Source organism: Galleria mellonella, unplaced genomic scaffold (assembly GCF_026898425.1).
Source record: "Galleria mellonella isolate WM207_F2 unplaced genomic scaffold, CSIRO_AGI_GalMel_v1 utg223, whole genome shotgun sequence".
Classification (NCBI taxonomy): Eukaryota; Metazoa; Arthropoda; class Insecta; order Lepidoptera; family Pyralidae; genus Galleria; species Galleria mellonella.
In genome coordinates, this window is record NW_026442042.1 from 1,353,235 (window position 1) to 1,375,270 (window position 22,036).

A 22,036-nucleotide genomic window follows, 5' to 3' on the forward strand; every position below is an offset into this window, starting at 1 on the left:
TTATATTTTTAAATTTATCGTACTATTGTGACAGAAATATACAAATAAAATCGATAATTTATTCTACAGTTTTTATTAAAATTTATAGCAGCATTCATATGCAAATTTACGGGAACGCTCACAGGCCAACTACCGACTAGCGGCAAATTAAAGTAGGCAGTGCTTCGTTCGCACGACCTACATTTACGTCATTACGTTTGTTAGGTATGTACTTTAAAAGCTGTTAAAGCAACCCGACTGAGTGCTTACCTGACTGCGAACAATCGGGTTAGTTCAGTAACGATTTTGTACCTAAGCTTACTATAGTATATTAGTTGAAATCATATCTATATCTATTAGTCATAATATACCATGAAATACTTATTATATATACATAGATATCTGAATAATTCTAAAGACATGTTTAGCATATATAGTGATATTTTACAGGTTGTAGATATGTGTATGATAATTCAGGAAGAGTGAAGTAAGGATTGCCATTTGTTATGTAGGTCGACCTACACGTGGTCTATTCTAGTAACCATTGAGATTAATTCCTATTGAATTGGCTACGCCACGCTGCTTTTTTTTAAGGAGAAGGGATTGTTAGTAATGCGGATTATTACTCACATCGTTAACAATATACCCTGTAAGAACGAACTCCATGTGATCCCCCCTGAAAACCATCGTGCTGAATTCCAAGTGTCATCATGATGGGCTAACTGACCTGTTTTTCATTCACACGTATCATCCCTCACTGGTACCTCGCCAGTGTATACGTTTAGCGTAGGCGGGGTTACCATTCCATTATCATCCATTAAAAAAAAACTGCTTTTTTATCCTCATTGTTCATTCTCCATTGGTGCCCTGCATAGTTAAGTGCACCATTCAATTTTCATATCATTAAAACACTTCTGCATTTGCGATGGAGGTCAAATAAGTATTTTAAATGATATAATTTATAAATTATATGAACAATATATTGTGTCTGTAGATTATTACATATATAGTATGCAACATATTGTTAACATATAAGCCGATTTTTTTTAAACTATAACCAGTTTTATATTCCGCCACTTTTCTAGGAGGTGAGAGGCACTCGTTTGTATATATTTATTTAGGCGTTTATGTAAGTACATGTAGGTAAAGTAGATATTGTAATGAGAATGAATTAATTAGCTATTAAATAATAAAATGAAAATGAATTACTTGTTACAAATTTGTATGGACGGCAGATTTTGCAAATTTGCATGTTTGCACAATTTTACAATTTTTTGTACAAGTTTACAATTTTCCGCTCCTTGTAAGGAGCGGAAAATATGTACACATATCTACCGACTGCAGGTTGCGGACTATACAGTAAATCTAGTATATGTGTAGCAGCATGTATAGAAATGAGATCACAGGCCACTGGATTACACAGAAGAAATGAAATACCACCACCTCAACATCAAATTGTCTTTATTAATTTTACTGTAACTATCTTTTGTACTACAAGATAAGGATTCACAATAATACTTATGTACAAAATATTTTTCTTACGCACATTTTGAATGCGCAATGTAATAAGTAGTTTAGATTTCAATAAATGTTAAAGATTAAGTAAATCAATAAATGAGAATTTAGGCACTGCACGTGTTTAAACATCATATCACATTCATGGCCTCTATACAACGTACACCACGATTATTATTCAATTATACTAATAAGCGTTTCCGTTCTTATATCAATTATTATCAGAGAGAAATTGGATTCCATTACACTGTGAAATAATCAGGTTGAACATTTATTTTTCCCAAACTTTTATAACATTGTAAAAACGTATCTGTAATAGTCAACACAAAGACTTTTCAGAACATTTAAAGAGTTACTATGTATATACATATATTCTATTGTTGGATATATTTGAGAAGTGTGTATGTAAAAAGCACATTTGCTTATAAATTGCCTGTCCCATTAAATTTGTTTTAATACCATTATCAAGAAACAATTTTATAGTGTAGGTATATACAAATAATAATGATATTGCTTAGAAAGGTAAGTATTAAGTTTAGTACACTCTTCAGTAATGAATTTCAACCATTAAAGCTATAATTGCACATTATCAGCGATACCTATTTGTCTTTCACTCTAAAGAACATTTATATATCCTATTATATAATATAATTTATTATGTAATGTTAACTACTACGATTTAACGACATTGCTATTATTAAAATTGAAAGATATACTATCGTCAGTTTAACATTAAAATGTCTTATGTCAGGAATGGGGGACTATTTAAGAGTAGCTGAAACATTACAATTATCTGATGAACGAATTTATATGAAACTTGGGTATTATTTATAATTTTACTTAATAGGTTACATACATTTAAATAGAATAAAGAGTGTAAGAAAACGTCCAAAGCTCCACAATTGGGTAACAAATACGACTGGATCTGTACTTTTTCATACTGGCTGTTTAAATGTTCAGTTTTTTTTCAGGCTGTACATAAGTATGACACTTTATATTATATTATAGATATTTAGATTATATTAAGAATAATTTCTTAATATAATCAATAATAATATATAAAAGTAATAAAAATATAAAATTACGATTTGTGCGATAAATATCTGTAATAATAAGACTAATACATATTTATATCTTTGAAAAGTAATTTAAATTGTTTTTTTTTTAAAAAAGGTTGACGTCAGTAATGAGCCACGTTTTCTAAATCTTATTATTTATAATTTTACTTTATTCTGTGTTATGGTATTTACTGACAAAAATTACTTTATTTTTAAGGCAAACATCAGACATATGTGGTCAGCTGACATACCTTTGTTAGTAAAGTGTAAGTAAACCCATACCATTATTTGTTTATGTAGATAGACAATTACCTGGGAACATTCTTTAACTACGTTAATTTAAAGGAATTTATATACATTCCATATATTTATTAAAAACATTGAAATAACAAGGATAATACTGGATTTTAGCCAATCATCTTAAACAAATATGCCTTATTTAATAAAATAAACCTTTTATTCAAGTTAACGATTCATACTGACAATATTGGATAAGTTTTCAATATGTATTGTATTTTATACTTATTACTTACACTATTATTATGTCTAGGTGATAAGGTGAATATAGATTAAATACCAAACAGTCTGCAATTTAATGAATGTAGATAAAATAATAAAATCAACACTGCACTAAAGTAGTTAAATTAGCCGAGTATAGCCGTTTAAGTACAATTTAAGTATATATTTTTTTATATAATTGGCACTACTATCTAACAAATATTCCTAGGATGTTATTTTTTATTTAAATAACAGCGAATAAAAGAAAAATAATAAAAAGTTTATCGTATTAGAACTTTAATTATTGTGTAATTTAAAACATTTAAATGTTAACAAACAATTTGTGAATGAAATTTGAATCCCTAGTTTCTTTTCTACGCAAAACTACTGCATCAAATTTATTGAAAATTTTTACAATTGTCTGAAGGTCGAATTTAAATTCTGGAGTATGATTTATTCAAAAACCACGCGTATAACCATCGGGGATAAAAGGGGATATTTATAGCATACATTTTTGTTTATTTTATTTTTAGATGACTAAATTGTTTAAAGTTGTTTTTGATTATTTAATAATTATGCGAAGTAAAGAAAATTAGATTATAAATTTTTAATACGGATATAAAATAAGCTGATTACTATAATATGTATAATATTACTATAATGGGTAACACACTTAAGAACCATAACAAACTAAGCGATATTAAGGTATGTAGTATTATATTACTGTTCATTCGTTGCATAGAAGCTCAGTAAGGATAAATTAATTAATATAGCTACTATCTTTGACGTAACTAATTAATCATACGATTAATATAACAAAGGAGTAACCAATCTCACATCAACGTCTGGGTATCTAAGTACCTAACATGGATTACATATTACTCGTAAATGAAAACAATTATGTCGTTTATGTGTAATTCTTATATAAAAATAGTTCTCATATTAATGATTACATAAATGTTTTTAGTTCTCTAAAAATACTGTTATGTAATAATTCAATAAGATGTAAAATGAAAAGTTTTCATTGATAACAATATCACTTTATGTAATTTTTCATATAATTTATTGAAAAAAGCTTATCAGAATTTGGCACCTTTACTCAATAGGAAAATATGTAAAAATAATACTGTTTAGTAAAATGAAAGGAAGACGTCTACATTTGACACAATTATGTCAACATCATCGAAGAAATGATGTTTTTTTTTTATATCATTTTGAAAATTGCCAAAACATATTTTTGATATATGCATACCTATAGGTATCCTTAGGCTTAGATTTTATCTACATAGCTTATTTAGTATTGTCCTACATATATACCAATATAATGTTATCGGTATCTTCATTATATACTATATTCATTTAACTATTCATAAATCACAAAAAATATTTTCTTATATCTAATTTTTATGTTGGTATATAAAGATAAACCTGAATAAATTTTTATAAGGTCCCCTTTTGGAGCACGTAACGCTAAATAATTAAATATTGGTCTATATTTTAACGTGTTTATTTTTGGGAGGGCAGAGGGGGGGGGTGTTATACTTTATGATAATCGTTCCCAAATCTTTCAACATACATTTAGACAGTGACTAGAATATCTAAATACTAAGCTAACAATAACACTTGATATGTACATCTTGTATTAAATACGAAGATAAAAATTGATTAAAATAGTAGATTCGTTGATAGAAAAAATAACACGTATAAAATCTTTTTTGTAAGCTTATAAAACAGGCATCCAACAAGCGAATCACACTAAAGAAGAAGGTAACAATGATCATAAATTATATTGATATTAAAAGTATTTTAAATCTAGTAGTTTTATTTCATTATTAAAGGCTAATGAGCAGAATGTACTAAGTAATATGAAAATGGAATATTCATTTAACTGTTGATGTTATATTTAAGACTCCGCGTGCTAGGATGAGAGGCCTTGGTCGCTAGTAGGCGCTCCGAGGCGTCGTGTAGGTCACTCGTAGAGTGTCTACTTCTCTTTAAATTTGATACTCTTTCTGGTTCAAGCAAGCGTTTCAGTTCTGGTTGTGTATTGAGATCCTTGGCACTTCCGCTGAGGCTTCTTGTAGTTTCGAATTTCTCGCTAGCCGAACTGGACGGCGTTTGACTTCCATTTTCAGATTCCACTATTTGTTCGAGTACGCTCGATCTACGGGCTCGAGGGTCATAGTAATCTAGAGTTTGTGTCATAACAGGCGCGAGATTGGCCATCGGGTCTAAGCCTAGTAATAGCATGACTGTGGCCGGATGCTCCATAATGTATTGCGTGACGCAGTGAAGGAATGGTTCGGTTTGTGTACTCCTATTTGATTTTGGTCGTTCTGGTGTAAGTGGTCTCTCTTGCTGTAGGAAAAAAATAAAGTAAATGAGTTTATTAAATACTCCTTATGCTTTTAACTCAAACTTATAGACCGCGAAGGTTGTTATTTAAATGAAATTTCTGCCTCACTTGTTGAAGATGGAAAATGTTGATAATAAAACTAAATCAATTCGAATGATGTTTGTGAAAAATTAATGACAATTTCATTTTCAAACAAACTTCTTTAAAGTGTGGAGAAGACTGACCATAGGCTTGAATATGGTCAGCCTTTACATAAAATAAGAGCATGGAAGCTTGCCTGATCCCAACAAAATACGTCTGGCGGGTGACTACAACTGCGTGCAAGCTGATTGGGTGGTGCGTTCCATTGCAAGTTCGGATTGGAGTGCGCTGCGTGCCAGCCCGCTGGCCCTGTCATTTCTTGTAGAGCTTGGATTGCATTTCGAACCTAAAAATACCAAAACTTCAGAAAAAAGCAACAGGTATTAAATAGGTGGTATAGTAGGTAGTATGGTCTAATCTTCTTTGATTAATTTGTTGTATACGGTTTGACATTGAAATTGTTACCATCTTTTGAAGTGAGTATTCTACTAGTATTCCGCAAGCGGAATTGAACATTTTTATCAAAGAAACATAGATCGAAAACGATGAAAAAATTTGAGTTTCTCATTACTAATATGGCGCATTGAGCTGTTAAGTTAGTATGGGGGTGAAATTTAGATAATAAACAATAATGAATTTGATTTAACCAGAGCGTTTCGTTCGCACTTTATACAGGTACATGTATCTAATAAAATAGTAACTAGACTGTCTTTGTCAAGCTAGATCTACTGGACAATTATTTAAGAAATAATGTGTGTGTAATTACATAGTATTTACCTGGGATGGATATACGTTATATCCATTACGAACTCCTTATTACGGTAAAATATTTTATTTTTATGAGAATTTACAAAAATTATTATGCGAACGACTTTTCGAGTACGGCGATTATATGGATTTAAGGGAATAAAAGTCAACAGCATTTTCTTATATATTATAAAACCGAGAAAATGGAATTTGTGTCACTCCTATTTAATCTAAGTAGGTGGTAATTTCTAAGACAAGAAAAATGTGGAGAATAATGGGGAAACAACAAACATATGTATTATTTCCATTAGTAATAAACATTTATCAAAACCTTGAAGTAATATACCTATCTTAAGAAGTGCCTTAACCTATTAACAATGTAAATAAGATAAAATAAAATTAACATACACCTACAATATTCTCATCTAATTATTTAGGCATACTATAAATGTCTATTTGTTATTTGGCAACATAATTATGTTATAATATTATTCCTACTATCTGAATGATATCACGGCGGTAAGAATTTGTTTAGTACGTGACAAATGGGTTAACGTTAATGTGCTAATATGAGATTACTATTTGACTTGCCTCCATACTGAGTGCGGCTACGTCGTGATGTAGACTGGAGACTTGAGTGTCAAGCCTTTCTACAGATGACCTCGTGTTGTGCACCTCCAAATTTAATCCTTCTAATGAATCCGCCCTCGTTATCTTTGGAGTAGCAATTGAGCGCTGTCTCTCTATCCTTTCTCGTAACTCCCGATGCGAAAGCCGCTGTTGACCGTCCGACCTGAAAATTAATTGTTACTGAGTACATAATATAAAGTTACCGCCGCGTTTTCTGTCTATTTATATAAGATAAGCTCAGAGTACATTATTTACTGTAGGTACATAAATGCACGCAAAATGCATGCATGCAATGCAAATACTAATTAGAAATTAGTTTCTCTCAAGAAAATGAAAAAAAAAAATTGTCATTTGAAGAAGAATTATTTTTCGTGTGTATTACTGAAATCAACACATTGTTTTCCCCTAAGTTTTATCCGCAATTTCACCCATGTCACTAGGATATATTGACTAGCCGTGATAAAATGTCGCCTATGTCCTCTCCATGACAAATACTACGTGTGTACTAAATTTCATGACGATGACGATTGGGCCGTTAAGGTGCCAAGAGATACTTTCACATTTATAACGTTAGTAATAATAGTTGATACATAAAATTAGAGTGAGAATTCCATTATTATATGCAATTCACGGAGTTAATCATTTTATATTTACGTTATTTTATTTGGTTATGACAGTAATGCGAGGTTATACCTATACTTTACTCGTGCGAGGCCAGGAAAAGTCGGCTAGTTCTTCGTATAATATTGTTTAAGGCGCCTACATTAAGTTTTGTACCTACAATTTAATTATACGGAATAAATTCAATTACTGGGGACTGTTTGTAAGTTTGGAATAGGGTAGCTAACTAAAATACGTATAGTGGAGATGAATAGAAGGAAAAAAATATTACAAAAATCTTTTAAAAATAAAAAAAATAATGTAAATGAACAAAATATAAATAAGTCTATAAAAAAAAGGAAAATTAGGTTCAGAGACAGAAATAAAGTTGAAAGAAAGAGACAGATAGTTCTCTCTTTGATTGTGTAGTTTAATCGAAATAATGTCTATAATTTAAATAAGTTATTACTATTAAAAATTGATAAATTATAAAATATGCTAAAACAAGTGATAATTTAAGACACGTATAAAATAAAATTAGATCTAGGAGGAAACTTCGTCCGCTCGTAGATCGATTTCTTTAGTTCCGATGGGAATTCTCAAAAATCTTTCCTTAATAGTGGACGCCTACGTTACACGAGGAGTCTCTGCGCCAAATATTGTTTGGAGGCTTCGTGTGTCCAGAGATTTCAGGATTAGCTAGTGAGTGGCATTTCACATATACCTAAGTACACATTCGTTTTATACGCTTGACACTTTAGTAAACAATCCAAATGTGTACCATAAACAATCAATGATTTTTGTTTATGGAATTATCAGTGCATAAAATAAACTAATACTTTTTTTATACTGCTTAAATCGGCATACAAGTTGATGCCCTGTTTGATTAAAAGTGGTAATGTCGTCCATAGAAATGAACAGGACCAACTGTGTATATGCATGGGGGATACTGTAATTCCCACGGTACCCCACATGCGTAATTTCACTAGAATAAAAATATTTTTATTTTCAACTTTGAAAAAATGGAGGTTTTCAAATCAGTCGTATTTTTTATATTCATTACCTCATAAATCCGTCAGTAATAAACCGATTTGAACTTTTTTTTTATCTAAAAGGATATACTTATAAATTGGGTTTGGTATTGGTTCTTTTGATTACTTTTTATCTTATTTTACAAGGAATAACTTAATTGTTTACTAAATGTTAAGTGTAGGAATATAAATTTATACGTACATTACAGACATAGTACACAACTTCGATATAATTTTTAACATATATCGAAATAGATGCCCTAGTTTAACAAATTTTGTTTTTCACCGAAGTATAATTTTATGTTACCTAAGTAGATGGTTTCTTATTTTATATAATTATTCAAATTATTTCCCAAATTTGGATAAATTACTGTGCTTATTAGTTTAAAATATTATCAAACCTGAATTTAGGATGGCGCGGACTATTCGCACTAGATGTAGGTTTCTTCGGTGATAGAGCGTGGTCTTCGGCAGCGTTCTCGTCGTCTTCTGATATTGACGGTAACGTAAGTGAAGGGTGACCGTTTCCTTCAGATTCTTGTTCTGCTTCATAACCTTCTCTCAAGTTGTATGTGAGATCGTGTTGTATGTCATGGATGAATTCTTGTTGGTATTCAGGGTACAAGCGAAGCACTTCAGCCAAGCCACCCATATGAATACATTTCAAATCACAATAGGTTAAAGCCTGGAATTATAAATATGTATGAAATAAAATTATTATATATATATATATATATATTTTCTTTTTCTAGTTGAATGAATTCCGCAATAATAAATAAAGCTACACATATATCTGAAAAGAAATTTATTTAAAATAACTTTTAAAGGGATCGTTAGAAAGAGTTAAAATATACGAGTACATAGTTTGATAATTAACTAAATTCCTACAGCTGTTACTGGACACTTAAATTAGATTTAATTTAATATAAATTATGTAGATAGGTAATTGGATACGGAATATGAATAGCATCAAATTGAGATTTTCTTTAGGAGGGATTTGATTTCGTAATTTGACTCGAGCGGTGATTTAATTTCATTGCTAACAGTACAGGTAGAATAGTACCACTGTACGGAGGTAGGCGGTGGGTTGGTTGGTATGCAAAAGGCATCACTTTAGCTCTTTATTAAAATCGAAGATCTAATAAGTTCATGCATATGTAAGTAATGTAAAGTACGCAATCCTTTGCAAGATGACGAGTAAAAAGAACATGATTAATGCAAATAACGCATGAAAGGTAAATGTATTTACAGTACCTAACATTGGTTATGAGTGCTTCTTGACATATTATGTAAATATTTTCATTCGATTTTGCTCAAGTCGCTATCGTATCATAAAATAGATATAAGATTATTTTCAACTTACTTAGATTATATAAAATTTAAATAATCTTCTCTAATACTTATTACATTCAAGTAAGTATTCTATGAATATTTGTCAGCCTGTTTTTATTTTACTCTTATTAATACTTTTGAATTTATTTAACTACATTCAGTAATTTGATGAGTTCAAAAACTCAAAAATTTAAATAACAGGATCTTAGATAAAACAGTACAGTCTGTGTTATAACTGTACAGTTATTACGGAGAGTGGGTATAATAGTTATCCTAAATAATCAACCTAAGAAGTTATACTAGAATATATCTTAAATAATCAATAACATACGTAGAAAGATTTAATTAAATTTGAGTTATCGAAGTACTCGTAGAAAGGCTGAGACTTCCCATAACAAAACTATTCAAACAAGCTTGAAGATGGTGTCGCCGATGCAGAATCGGTAATGTACGCAGTACTTTTCATATAATTTAGACGTCTGCATATTAATTCATGATTATATCACCTCAGTGCCGTAAAACAGAGTAAAATTTATTATGCTCCTACCTGTTACAATCATCTTTTACGTAATTAAATTGTAAATGTAAATATATATTTATTTATTTTACAAAATAAAAACATAATAAAATTTACAGCTATATATTTATAGTTATAATTAAATTGGTATCACCCTTAAAAATATAATTCACCTTAAAAGGTCAAATAACTGATACCTATTTAAAAACTAAATATTACTCATTAAATTAATATATGTACCTTCACATCGCTGCTCGATTTAACGACCACATCAGGATTATTAGATTGGGGTTGTCCCGTTCCATTGTAAGCTTGCAAATGAGTATTCATATCGCAACCCACTAAATCTCCTTTCCCTGTTTGATTACAATAGTTGAATTAATTGATACGATCAACATAAATTTCATAAACACTATTAGAATACTCACCCAAAATTGCGACCACCATGTCATTCTGCATAACTTCCATAGAACCGTTGCAAATGTAGTAAATGTACGTGAGCGCATCTCCTTTATGAACGAGATATTCTCCTGGGGCGCAAAAGTTGTTACGGATATGCAGAGAGAGCAACTTCAAACATCCCTGGGAGGCTGACTCGAATATCGGAAGTGATAATATCTCCCGATGCAAATGTAATGATACGTCGCCTCTGAGTTCCTCGGGAAACTCCTTCAACGTCTAAAATAAGTAGACCCGTAGTAAACAGATAATAAAATAAGATTTTCGACAGAGTAAGTTCATCTCGTTTACGACTTCAAAGCGATGATCATTAAATTTGCCATTTTATTATATTATCTATAAGCGAAAGTCGTATCAGACATAGAACGTTTTCAGACGCTTTTTATTGTGAGTCTAGAAATGTGGTCTAACTATGCTATTAGCGTCAGCCGAAGTTTATAGCTTCAAAGTGTTTTTGCTAGATCACCAAGTTTGTTACGGAGACTCTAGACACTTCCTAAGTTTAAATTACATATTAATTACACAATATCGTCTTTCTTGGTTGTTTTCATCAGATATTATATAGATATATAAAAGTAGGTACATAAAAAAGAGAATTGTTGTGAAATGAAGAGAAAACGAAAGGATCAAATGATATATTGGTTTTTATCCACCAGGTGAGTCTTTAGCTTGCTTGCCTTTCCAAGTTAGTAAAGAAAATTATTGTCTGACTACTTAATAACCGTGAATCGAATGTGTCATTTATATATATATATATATATATATATATATATATATATATATATATATATATATATAACGCGGTAGTAACGCTGTTGACCAAATACTACTAACTTTTAATATCTTTTTATGTAAAATTAAGGAAAATAGTAAAATACAACCGTATTATGTGACATTTAGTAAGATTATAAATATATATTTGATATTTTTCTTATTGTAATTCCATACGATAATTCAGTGCATTCAAAAGAAGACGACACAAGAAAATTAAGTATAAAAACAAAGTACAAATATTTACTTTTCACCTCCTTGTCAGATTGCATGTGTACGCGTAAATACTTCTTAAACAAATCTTTTTAACGGCACAAGGCTGGAGAAAGTGACAAATGTAAAGCATTTGTTATTTTCTCCGGTTTTGTACAGTTACGTACTCGTATGTGTTGAATTTTATGTCTTTGAATTTGTTTTGAAACTAAAGCCCTACGTTAACTAGATATCGTTGGTATATTCTAAGGAACACTACTTTTTATAAAAAATGAAGAATCTATCAAAAATGTTAAATGTTTAAAAAATATGTTAACCAATGATCTACCATAAAAAGTTGTGGAATGTGTTATAAGCTTAAATTCAGTTTTTTTTTTCAATATCTAATAATAAGATTTCATAACCTTTTACAGCGAGATTGGCTCCATTTTTAATATGGAACGTTTTTGATGACATCCGTATAATGTTTTTCATTAACGTTATTTTTGATGTTGAGGTTTAATATTAAGCAAAATTTCTATGAAATATTATATAATCTTTCTGAAATATTAACCCTTATTTAATAAATCAGTCATCGAAGTTTAATGAGGCCAGGTTTAGAATATCAAAGTGTCATGTCGACGTCACGAACATCACAAAGTATATGATTTGTACAATGCATTGAGTGTAATATAGGTGTATAGATGATCATAACAATAGATGATAATTATCCAGCAAAAATATTATGGGAATCTATTCCAAATACATTTTATCATATTATTGGTAATAACACACATATTAATGGCTCCTTTAATGGAAAGTTATGCTAGTCATCTATAGATATGAACGACATCATGGATATCAAATCACATCATCCTATCAAAGTATAACAGGCCCACATAAAGGACGTGGGTCTCTCACTATAAGTAGAAGATATTAGATTTTTATTTGCTAGCTAGATAATAGCTAGTCAGGATTGTATAGAGTTTAACTTTTGAAGTATTTTTCTGAAGATATCGATATTTCTTATTTGATTCCTTCATTATAAATAATATTGAAAGAAAACTATTTTGATTACATTTTTAATTTTAAGACCAAGTATTGTATATATTTTTCCTTTACCATATTCATAATAATTATTATTATTTACTAAGTATTTATTCATAGTAAAATTCATATTATGGTTATCACAGAATTACTCTGTGAGGCCCTAATAGCCCCCGTGCGTTTTACTATTTTTGGGGAATAAGACCTACATATATATAGGCGTTTGTATTGAATGAATTTCATTAACCACATTATTATTACTTGATATGATATAAAATTATTATTTCAAAATTAATATTTTCATTTAATTGCAAACTTAATTGAATTACAAAACATGACTTGACGTCGAATTTTAGCGATACTTTTAATCCTATGTCATTTGACGTATCATAATGTTACAATAGCTCGTTCCTGTATCTGATACCTATACTTTGGATGTAAGGATATAAGATAACAATTGGTTAGTGACAAAACTCTACTTGAGTTAAGAAAGTTCTGTTCTTGTCACAACATTAATAATGGTGAAATAGGTAAGAACTTCTACAGGAAAAATGAAGTTCAGAAAATGTCACAGAAGAAATATAATAAGAATACGAAAAGCTTTACTGCAAAGACATACTTATATATTATTGGGTTGTGTGTGAGTAGTAATGCTACGCTTATCAGACAAGTAATTATAGGAGAATAATTAGGTATCTATCCATATGTATGTGTTGTTATTAAAAGTTATTTAATATACTTACTTCATGGATGTCTATACCGTGGTTAAGTGACCACATGGTCTGAAAATAGTCCTGCATTCGCTGCTTTAATTCTTTTGGCACTTGGTTCAGTGACAGAAAGTCTTTTAAATCACGCCATTTTGTTTGGTACATGGAACGACGTGAGTACATTCGCTGTATGATAGCTGTTACATTACCAAATACCACGGCATGCATCAATGCTGAAATAATAATTATAAATATATTCTATATAAACATAAATTATTTTAGGTCTACTTTCATGAAACTGTTCGACACGAATTTGTCTTTTTCAAATAACATTTTTAATAAGTATAAATTTTTCATGAACTTTCGGAAGACTTTAAAATATGTAAGTATTCATAGTAGGTAGGTAGGTAGTATACAAAATAGGTACAGTCAAAATTTTGCAATTTATTTAGGGAAATTAAAGTAATTTGAAACGATATTCAAAAGTAAATTATAAAAGCACCAAAATAATATAATGGCCGAGGCCGCGTCGTTCATTTTTTTATGAAATTAGATATTTGTTGTTTTTTACTTAAAATATAATATATTATTACATTACTATTACCTCTATATATTAAAATAAATGATTATGTATTATATGTGTATTTCTTATATAATATGTATAATAATTTCAGTATGTTACAATAATAATTATGTAAGTACTATAATTATGTCACAGATTTTTCATCACTTTTGCTCTTCATACGCTTTCTTTTTTTATCTCATGGTTAGCTAATAGAGAATGCCATATGGCAATAAGGTCGACACTTGTACAAAGTTTTGATATGCAATAATGAATAAATAAATAATATATTATTAATCTAATTTTACTTTTTATTTAAAATTCTAAATTTACACTTTTATGTAATTTTTGTACTAAAATATGATGATTATGAGAGATGATGACTCTAAAGTTGTTAGTGAAATTGTCAAAGTTGTTTTATGGAATAAACCTATTGTACTCAAACTAAAACAATATTAAGATACCAGATAACAAACATTTGAGAGCACAACCCATAACGCTGAGTTGAGCCAATTTTGTAAGGTTCATTTCCTAAATGGACCCGACTCCGAATCGTTGTACCCGTGACCCTATTTTATTATGCAAAGTGGTGTAACTATGTATATGATTATGTAACAATAATATTAGATAATTTTATTACGTAGTTATACCCTTAAGTATGTATAAATTATTACGTCATAAATTTATATGTTTCAAAATTTAACTGAATCCTTTATGTTTGCATTGAGCGGGTTTCTAGAAGTTGCTAAGCAAATAGAGTACAAGATATAAATATTTTAAATAAATACTTTTATAGGTAGTAAGTAGTACCAATTCATATTAAGTAGTATTATCAATTCATAGTGTCAGTAAATTGAACGTTAGATAATACAGGACAGGACATGTTATCATAATATATAAGAATTCCATCAATTTACAATGCATACAATGAAAGGAGAAGAAAATCTAAGAAAATAATAAAACTATTAAAAAAGGCATTGATTATTACAGTGATATTTAAAAAAAATATTTCTCTATTTAATTTGTGATATCCATTACATAAGAATTCAAAGACAAATACAATATAGTGTTTAAAGAAATGCTATAAAATATAATCAAGTAAATTAAGTAATCAAATAAATGCAACTATAGTTTTTTTAATAGAATTTTATTATATTGTAAATAAACGAATAATCGACTCGATTATGAATCTGTTGATGTCCAATAGTAGGATATATTAACAATCGATTAATCGAACGAATGTTACGATTTATTACTAATTTGTATAGTGAGTGTTTCTATGATATTTTCAACGAGATTTCATTAAGTTATAGCGAAACAATATATCTTTTAGATAACATTTAAACTTGATATTCATACCTCCAATTAGCATAGTTATTATGCTAAAGACCTTCTCTGGCAATGTGTTGGCGGAAACGTTACCGAAGCCCACGCTCGTCAGCGATGAACATGTGAAGTAAAGGGCCGTGACGTAGGTTTCGCTATGGGAAATGTTGGGAATTGGCATTTTCAGTCGTTCTGCTAAGTTATTGATCCATCCTATAGACAAATAAATACAATTAGTGGAACTTTGTAGTTATTAATATTGATATATTACGAATATGAGTCTACACGTGATAATTATTTATATTACTTATAGATTTATATTCACATTTATTTAATATTATTAAATATATTGTATATTTATCAGTTTTGTAATTTATAACATCCTACTAATATTATAAATATGAAAGTTTATAAAGATGTTTGTATGTTTATTACTCAATTATGCTTAAACAGCTGGTACACGATACGAGTAACCAAGTTTACACTAACTTGTGACTACGAATACTAGTAAGGTATTTTATATTCTGATTCATACGAGCGAAGTCGTGGGATACAGCTATTTTAGTTACAAAGTTTTAGTATCACACATACTATTACATACCAGACACTACACATTTATATTACATATATAACATTGAATTTTTAAATTATAAAGCTTCTTTATATATTACGAGTTTGGTGGGACGAAATCTATAGAGGTAAGGTCGCTTGTTTGTATATATCTAGATTTGTTTGGCTATTATCACATTGTTTTTATATCCTTTGTGTATACAAGTATAAAATAAGTTAAATATAAGTTGCGAATCACAGTATTATTGAATAAAAATTTACTAATAACAATAAACAATATTGATTTACAGTTTTAAATAAACGCAATTGAATGGTGTTACAAAAGTAAAATAAAATATTTGCCATTATTTCGTGTTTCATAAGAAATAAATATAAACATAAACGAATAAGTATGCATTTATGTAGGTAAGTACATATAAAAAGTAATGATCCTTCAGCGAAGCACTTAACTCGGTATCGAGATCAACCACCCCTGAAACGGGTTTGAAAAAAGCTAACAAAAGCTTTTGTTTCATGAATTTGTACGATAATTGAGAAGCATTGGGACAATCGATGAAAAATAAAGTGATGTAAGTAGACATGTTATTAATATCTTTTTAGAATACAATCGAAATCGTTAAAATCCTTTAAAGGGAGTGTTTTAATAACAAATCTGAACAGTTTTATTAAACAAACATGGGGCGAATAACGACAAAAATATTTAAGCCATCCATATTAATACAGCGCGTTGAACTGTTAAATAATATGGGAGAAAATTTTTGGTTACTTTTTATTTTCAACCGACTTCACAAAATTGTTCTCAATTCGGTTGTATTTTTTATTCTATTTTGTATTCTATGATATCCATGGTGCTGTTTATAGATTACCTTTTTCTATCAGGGTGTCCGTTTGCCTATTTACTATTCTTTGTTGCATAAATAAATGCGGGCAACAGTTGCGCTACAAATGTAGGTAGGTGCACAAAAAAATACATACAATGCAATTTTGTGCACATTTTTATACCATTGTCACTAAGATTAATTTGATTTACGAGTATTATAAAGGTGCTTTCCAATACCAAAGAATTAGTCGGCTACAGTGAAATAATTTATTATTGACTAAATTCGAACTCATGACCTTTACGGTCTGAAGATGGGGCAAAAACCAGGGGGCCATAACTTTCTCAACAATAATATTACAATTTCATTATATAATGGAATTTGAATAAATTAATCACACATCGTTCATAATATTGCTTCAGCTGAATTCGGATTACAATTTCCCTCAGCCCGGGTGAGGTCATGCTCACGGTCAATTTAACATCGAATGCTTTATCAGAAACAGCCAATTTTAGAAATAAGTGAATCAGTGATTTGTAGGTACCCATTTATTTTTATAGATAGTAAGTACTATTGATTTACAATAATTTAAGATTTTGTTGTGCAAAAAAAAATAGCGTCATCAAATATAATAAAATTTATATGGAATCAGTATGATGTAGGTACACTATATGGATTAAAAAGAATTATAAAAATAACTTTAGAATAGGCGAAGATATCATCAACCCTTTCCTTTTTGAAGTCGCTTAAGAACTAAACATTGCTATTCTTACTATGAAATAGAGTAGATCATCATCATCACATCAGCCTTTAACTGTCCACTGCTGAACACAAGTCTTCCCCTTGGAGGATTTAGCCAGTAGTTGCGACGCTTGGCAGGCGGATTGGCAACCGCAGTTAGGTTTTGGAGATGTTCTAAGAGGGACGATGCTGCCTCAAACTCACTATCTCACGACACCCTCGGGAAAGGAAGGGGTAGCCTATTCTATGCCGGGACCTCACCTAGATAAATACAATTAAAAAAAAAATCGACTACATAAACGAAGAGATCAATTAACACAAATTCCAAACTTTCCATGTCATTAGATTTCTTAATGGTATATTATATGATTGAAAATTATTAAAAAAAATATGTCGTCCAAAATAAAGCTCCCAAACTCATACTTATATATGAAGTAAATCTCTAAAACCACCTTTTACGTTTACTACTAAGTAATTAAAATATCTAATTAAATAAAGTTAATATAATAAAATATTAGTTATTTAGGAGGTATTAACAATAGAACTTATGTCGATTAATCGCGGCAAACAATGGCATTGACATTTCGACAATCGATGACAAATGGTAGTCGCTTATTGCAAAGCTGGCTTGTTGCTTTCGATCAATGGGTGAATATAGTGTTTTATATCAATCTATGTTTTAACAATTCGACTCTGTTTACTTATATATTTTTTTAAAATCTTGTAATCCTTAATTAATATTCTCTTATATTGATAAAAAGTGCATTTAAGTTACGTTATAGTATTTATGTGTAACAAGTAACTTTAAAATAATATTGAATGTTCAATAATATTATATTTAACTAATTTTGTAACAATAGCTACCTACAGATGCGCAATTTTGAATGTGTGGGATTATTCAAGGAGTTTAATTTTATCAGGTTTATACCCACTTCTTCTGGCGTTCAAGGTTGTATATATATATTTTAGGGCTTCGTACCTAAGTTATAAAAAATATCAATTGATCTTTACAAACGCTGAAATTATACTTTATGATTATCCAAACTTGTTTTATCTTTTTTTTTTTTATACAACTTAGAATGGCAAACAAGCTGACGGCCCACCTGATGGAAAGTGGTAACCGTCGCCTATAGACATGAGCAGTACCATGGACATAACAGAGTATACTGTTTTGCCCATGATACCCCTCATGCGTTGCCATTTCTGAGGACTCAGGTGTTATTCCTCTGTACCCAGTAAATTCAGGCCATATCCCACCCTTCAAACCGAAACACAGCCATGCAAACACAACTGCTTCACGGTTGAAACACGAATGGGACAGAGGTACCCAAGCAATCGACTTTTGTACAAAGTCTCCCACTGGTAAGGCTGTGGTATCCGAAAATCTACAAAGGCTGTGGTATCCGAAAATAACGTTGTCATGTACTTACTTACCTAAATCCCAAATTTCATGTTTATGATGTTCAATTTCTTTTTCAGCTATTATGAACCAGATACAGGCCAACCAGTGCGCCACCAAAGTAAACGACAACATCAACAGTGTCAGTATCAAGGCAGAGTACTGCGAATAACGATCCATTTTTTGTAACAAGCGCGCAAGTCTTAATAACCTCGTTAATTTCACTAAATGCACGTTACCGTGTGTTGACTCCTGAAACAGACAAATTACAATTCAATTTGCGGTCTCCAGATTTAGGGACAACTTGGAATTGCTTGTTAACTTTTCGTTTTCTTGGAAGCCGATCAATTGAAAGTGCTCGTTTTAGCAATAATTAAATAACAGCACCGTAAAATTAATTAGTTTGTTTTGTTAGCTTACCGCTCCGCTGTAGACATCGGACGCGTAAAGTAGGTCAAATGGTAGCGCGGCCAGGAGATCCACCACAAACCAGGATCGGATGTAATTAAGAGCTATCGCTTTCGAGTCCGAGACTACTTCACCCTTTTTACTTACAAACGTTGTACGAAAGTTTAGTAATATATCTAAAATAATGTAATACATTAGTATCATGAATATTCTTATGAAGTAAATTAAACAATATCTTTATTTAACATACCAATAATGAACAGAGCTTCAACTAGGACGTCCATTGTTACACTAATTCTCGGATGACCTTCGTCAACAAAACTGGCGTTATAAGGAACGACAACTGCCACGTAAAATGTGGCTATGAGAATAAGCCAATCCCAAAATGTTTTGAAAACACCATAATGTGATATTATTAATCTTGACCTTTTTATTGCCGATGTTTTGTATTCAGGTAGCGGTGGGTCCGAGGAGTGTAACAAATTCTAAAATGTAAAACAAATACTTACATATTCATTTCACATCATCCACAATTCTTTTTATGAAATTATATAATATTTGTAAGAAAATTAATAGACCAAGGCCCATATTACTTATTCGTAATTATAATAAAGTTGTATTGAGTCTTCTCAGCGAGAGTTTCATAATAAAGTTTACCTTACTAACATTGTTGAGTTTAAGTTTTGTCTTCATTTTATCTGGCTTATAATGTCCCGAAAGCTGGTATAGTACTGCCCTCGAGCGCCTTCTGCCCATATTGGCAGGCGAGGGTGCTTCAGGGTCAAGATTGCCATTTGGGTCTGGAAGTAGGCAACTAGATTCAGCGCGAAACCGGGCGCCCAAGAGTGCCGCTGCGGGTACAAATGGGGATAACGCTAGAGTGACCACACCAGCTGAAGGCCGCACCGCGGCTCCTGCACGCATAAACCACCCTGTTACTATCTTGACATTGATATCTTTAACAAACTACAAATTACTACTTTGATAAAGAATAAACAAGATTATCTTTAATATGCTATTAGAAAGAGATCTCTTAGTTATCGTAGTTTAAATATGACTTCGATTTATTTTCATATTATCAGAAGACTAAGATGAAAAATAATTCAAAGTGCGTTAACATTAAGCAAGTTATTCGAGGTTAAGTACTATATGATCTTTGAATTCTCTTTCTAAGTTTCAAGAGAAGCCAGAAAATCTTGTTTAATTTAAAAATTATGGGATTAAAGCCAAATCTCAATAATCATTAATGAAACATTAATCAAAGAAAATACTTTTTATGAGTCTTCAGTTTCATCAAATAGTAAAACTAAATAAATTGAATTTTATTACCATTCAATTATGAGATTTAGCGTTTAAGTAAATGTCACCAGCTAAGCAAAACTATTTACCATGACATAAAAATAAGTAAATGATGTAATATATTTGACTTATAAATAATATAAATAAAAGAAGTAAAATTTGGCAGCTTCTAATGATGTAAATAAGCTATCTACTTATTTAGTGCGAAGTCATGCTAAGGTGTCTCTTAATATATATATTTATTTATAGATAGATATGTATGTATGCGCGATGCAATATGTATACTACAACACTATCTAATAAATAAATTTATAAGAATAATGACAGATCCATGCATGTTATGACTGAATGTTTATATGAAAATATAAAATGAAAACTCAAAATGTAGTCACTTTGTTACCAATAGATAATTAAACTTTACTAACATTTTGATATTCGTGAAATAATATTATTTGATGAGCGGAAAGTCAACAAGCCAACTATATACGTAGGATTAAATAATACATTTCTATATGACGATATATAATAATAATATAAAAGCGAAATATCTATCATTCACTGACAAACCCCGAAATCTTCAGAATTATAAAATCAATAATCTTGAAGTTACTTCAGTTTTTCTTGTGACAAAGACATATGTATGTAGGGTTTTGGGAAATGCAAATGTCAACTGAGAAGAACAGAATTCATACAGATAAAACTGCGGTTTTTACTTCTACTCGTATGTATAATCGAAGCTTCTATGTTATAATATATATGAATATGAAAAGGAATCCCTGTGTAAATAGAAGATCCCTTCGGAATTTTCAAAAACCCTTTTCAAGTTTGTGGGCTTTACGGTTTCAGAGATTTCGTTGTCAGAAAGTCAGAAATGAAGTGTAATAAAATATTTTGCTTATTTTTATTTCGATTTCTTACATCTCAATTTTGCATAATGAAGCATTTATATTAATAAATATTCAGCGAGAACATCATAATTTTGCCTGAGGATTTTGGTTGCCGTTATAAATTTTCATATGCCCCCATTCTTTATGGTACGGTTAAGCCTTGATAAGACAACTAGATTATTGTATAGGTATATGCTTCTTTTATGCTATTAAATAACGTACACTTTTTTGATAATTAATATATATATATATATATTGAATGAACATAATTACATATTTTAATGAGAAATTGCCGTAGTTATACATGTTTAATTAATATAAAAATGAGCAAAATAAATGATTTTCAGTATCGAAGAAGCAAACACTGGCGACATAGTAATGACGAAATGTTTATTTATGCTAATGATATGTTAAGCATATAAGATAAATATTAATGAAGTAATTCAGGGTGGTTTTAAATTACTGAAATAAGAGAAAATTAAATTACTGAAATGTGAAAACAT

The 22,036-nt window shown here is 30.2% G+C and overlaps 1 protein-coding gene across 12 annotated transcripts in view; it reads right to left on the minus strand.

The window, feature by feature from the left end:
- Positions 1–4,560: 4,560 nt before the first annotated feature.
- LOC113517221 (potassium voltage-gated channel subfamily H member 8-like) overlaps positions 4,561–22,036 on the minus strand; it is a 78,048-nt gene continuing 60,572 nt past the window's right edge. For 9 of the 12 annotated variants that reach the window (XM_031912463.2, XM_031912459.2, XM_031912460.2 and 6 more), the window contains exons 6-17: positions 20,005–20,261; positions 19,598–19,832; positions 19,360–19,523; positions 18,975–19,191; positions 15,445–15,624; positions 13,557–13,756; positions 10,773–11,022; positions 10,585–10,700; positions 8,897–9,180; positions 6,826–7,027; positions 5,684–5,833; positions 4,561–5,408 (exon numbers count right to left, since the gene is read on the minus strand). In XM_031912463.2, the coding sequence (XP_031768323.2) occupies positions 4,935–5,408; positions 5,684–5,833; positions 6,826–7,027; positions 8,897–9,180; positions 10,585–10,700; positions 10,773–11,022; positions 13,557–13,756; positions 15,445–15,624; positions 18,975–19,191; positions 19,360–19,523; positions 19,598–19,832; positions 20,005–20,261 (2,729 nt within the window). In that variant the 3' untranslated portion in view covers positions 4,561–4,934. The remainder of the gene's footprint in view (positions 5,409–5,683; positions 5,834–6,825; positions 7,028–8,896; positions 9,181–10,584; positions 10,701–10,772; positions 11,023–13,556; positions 13,757–15,444; positions 15,625–18,974; positions 19,192–19,359; positions 19,524–19,597; positions 19,833–20,004; positions 20,262–22,036) is intronic. The other 3 variants (XM_052894637.1, XM_052894636.1, XM_052894635.1) reach the window with 3 other exon arrangements.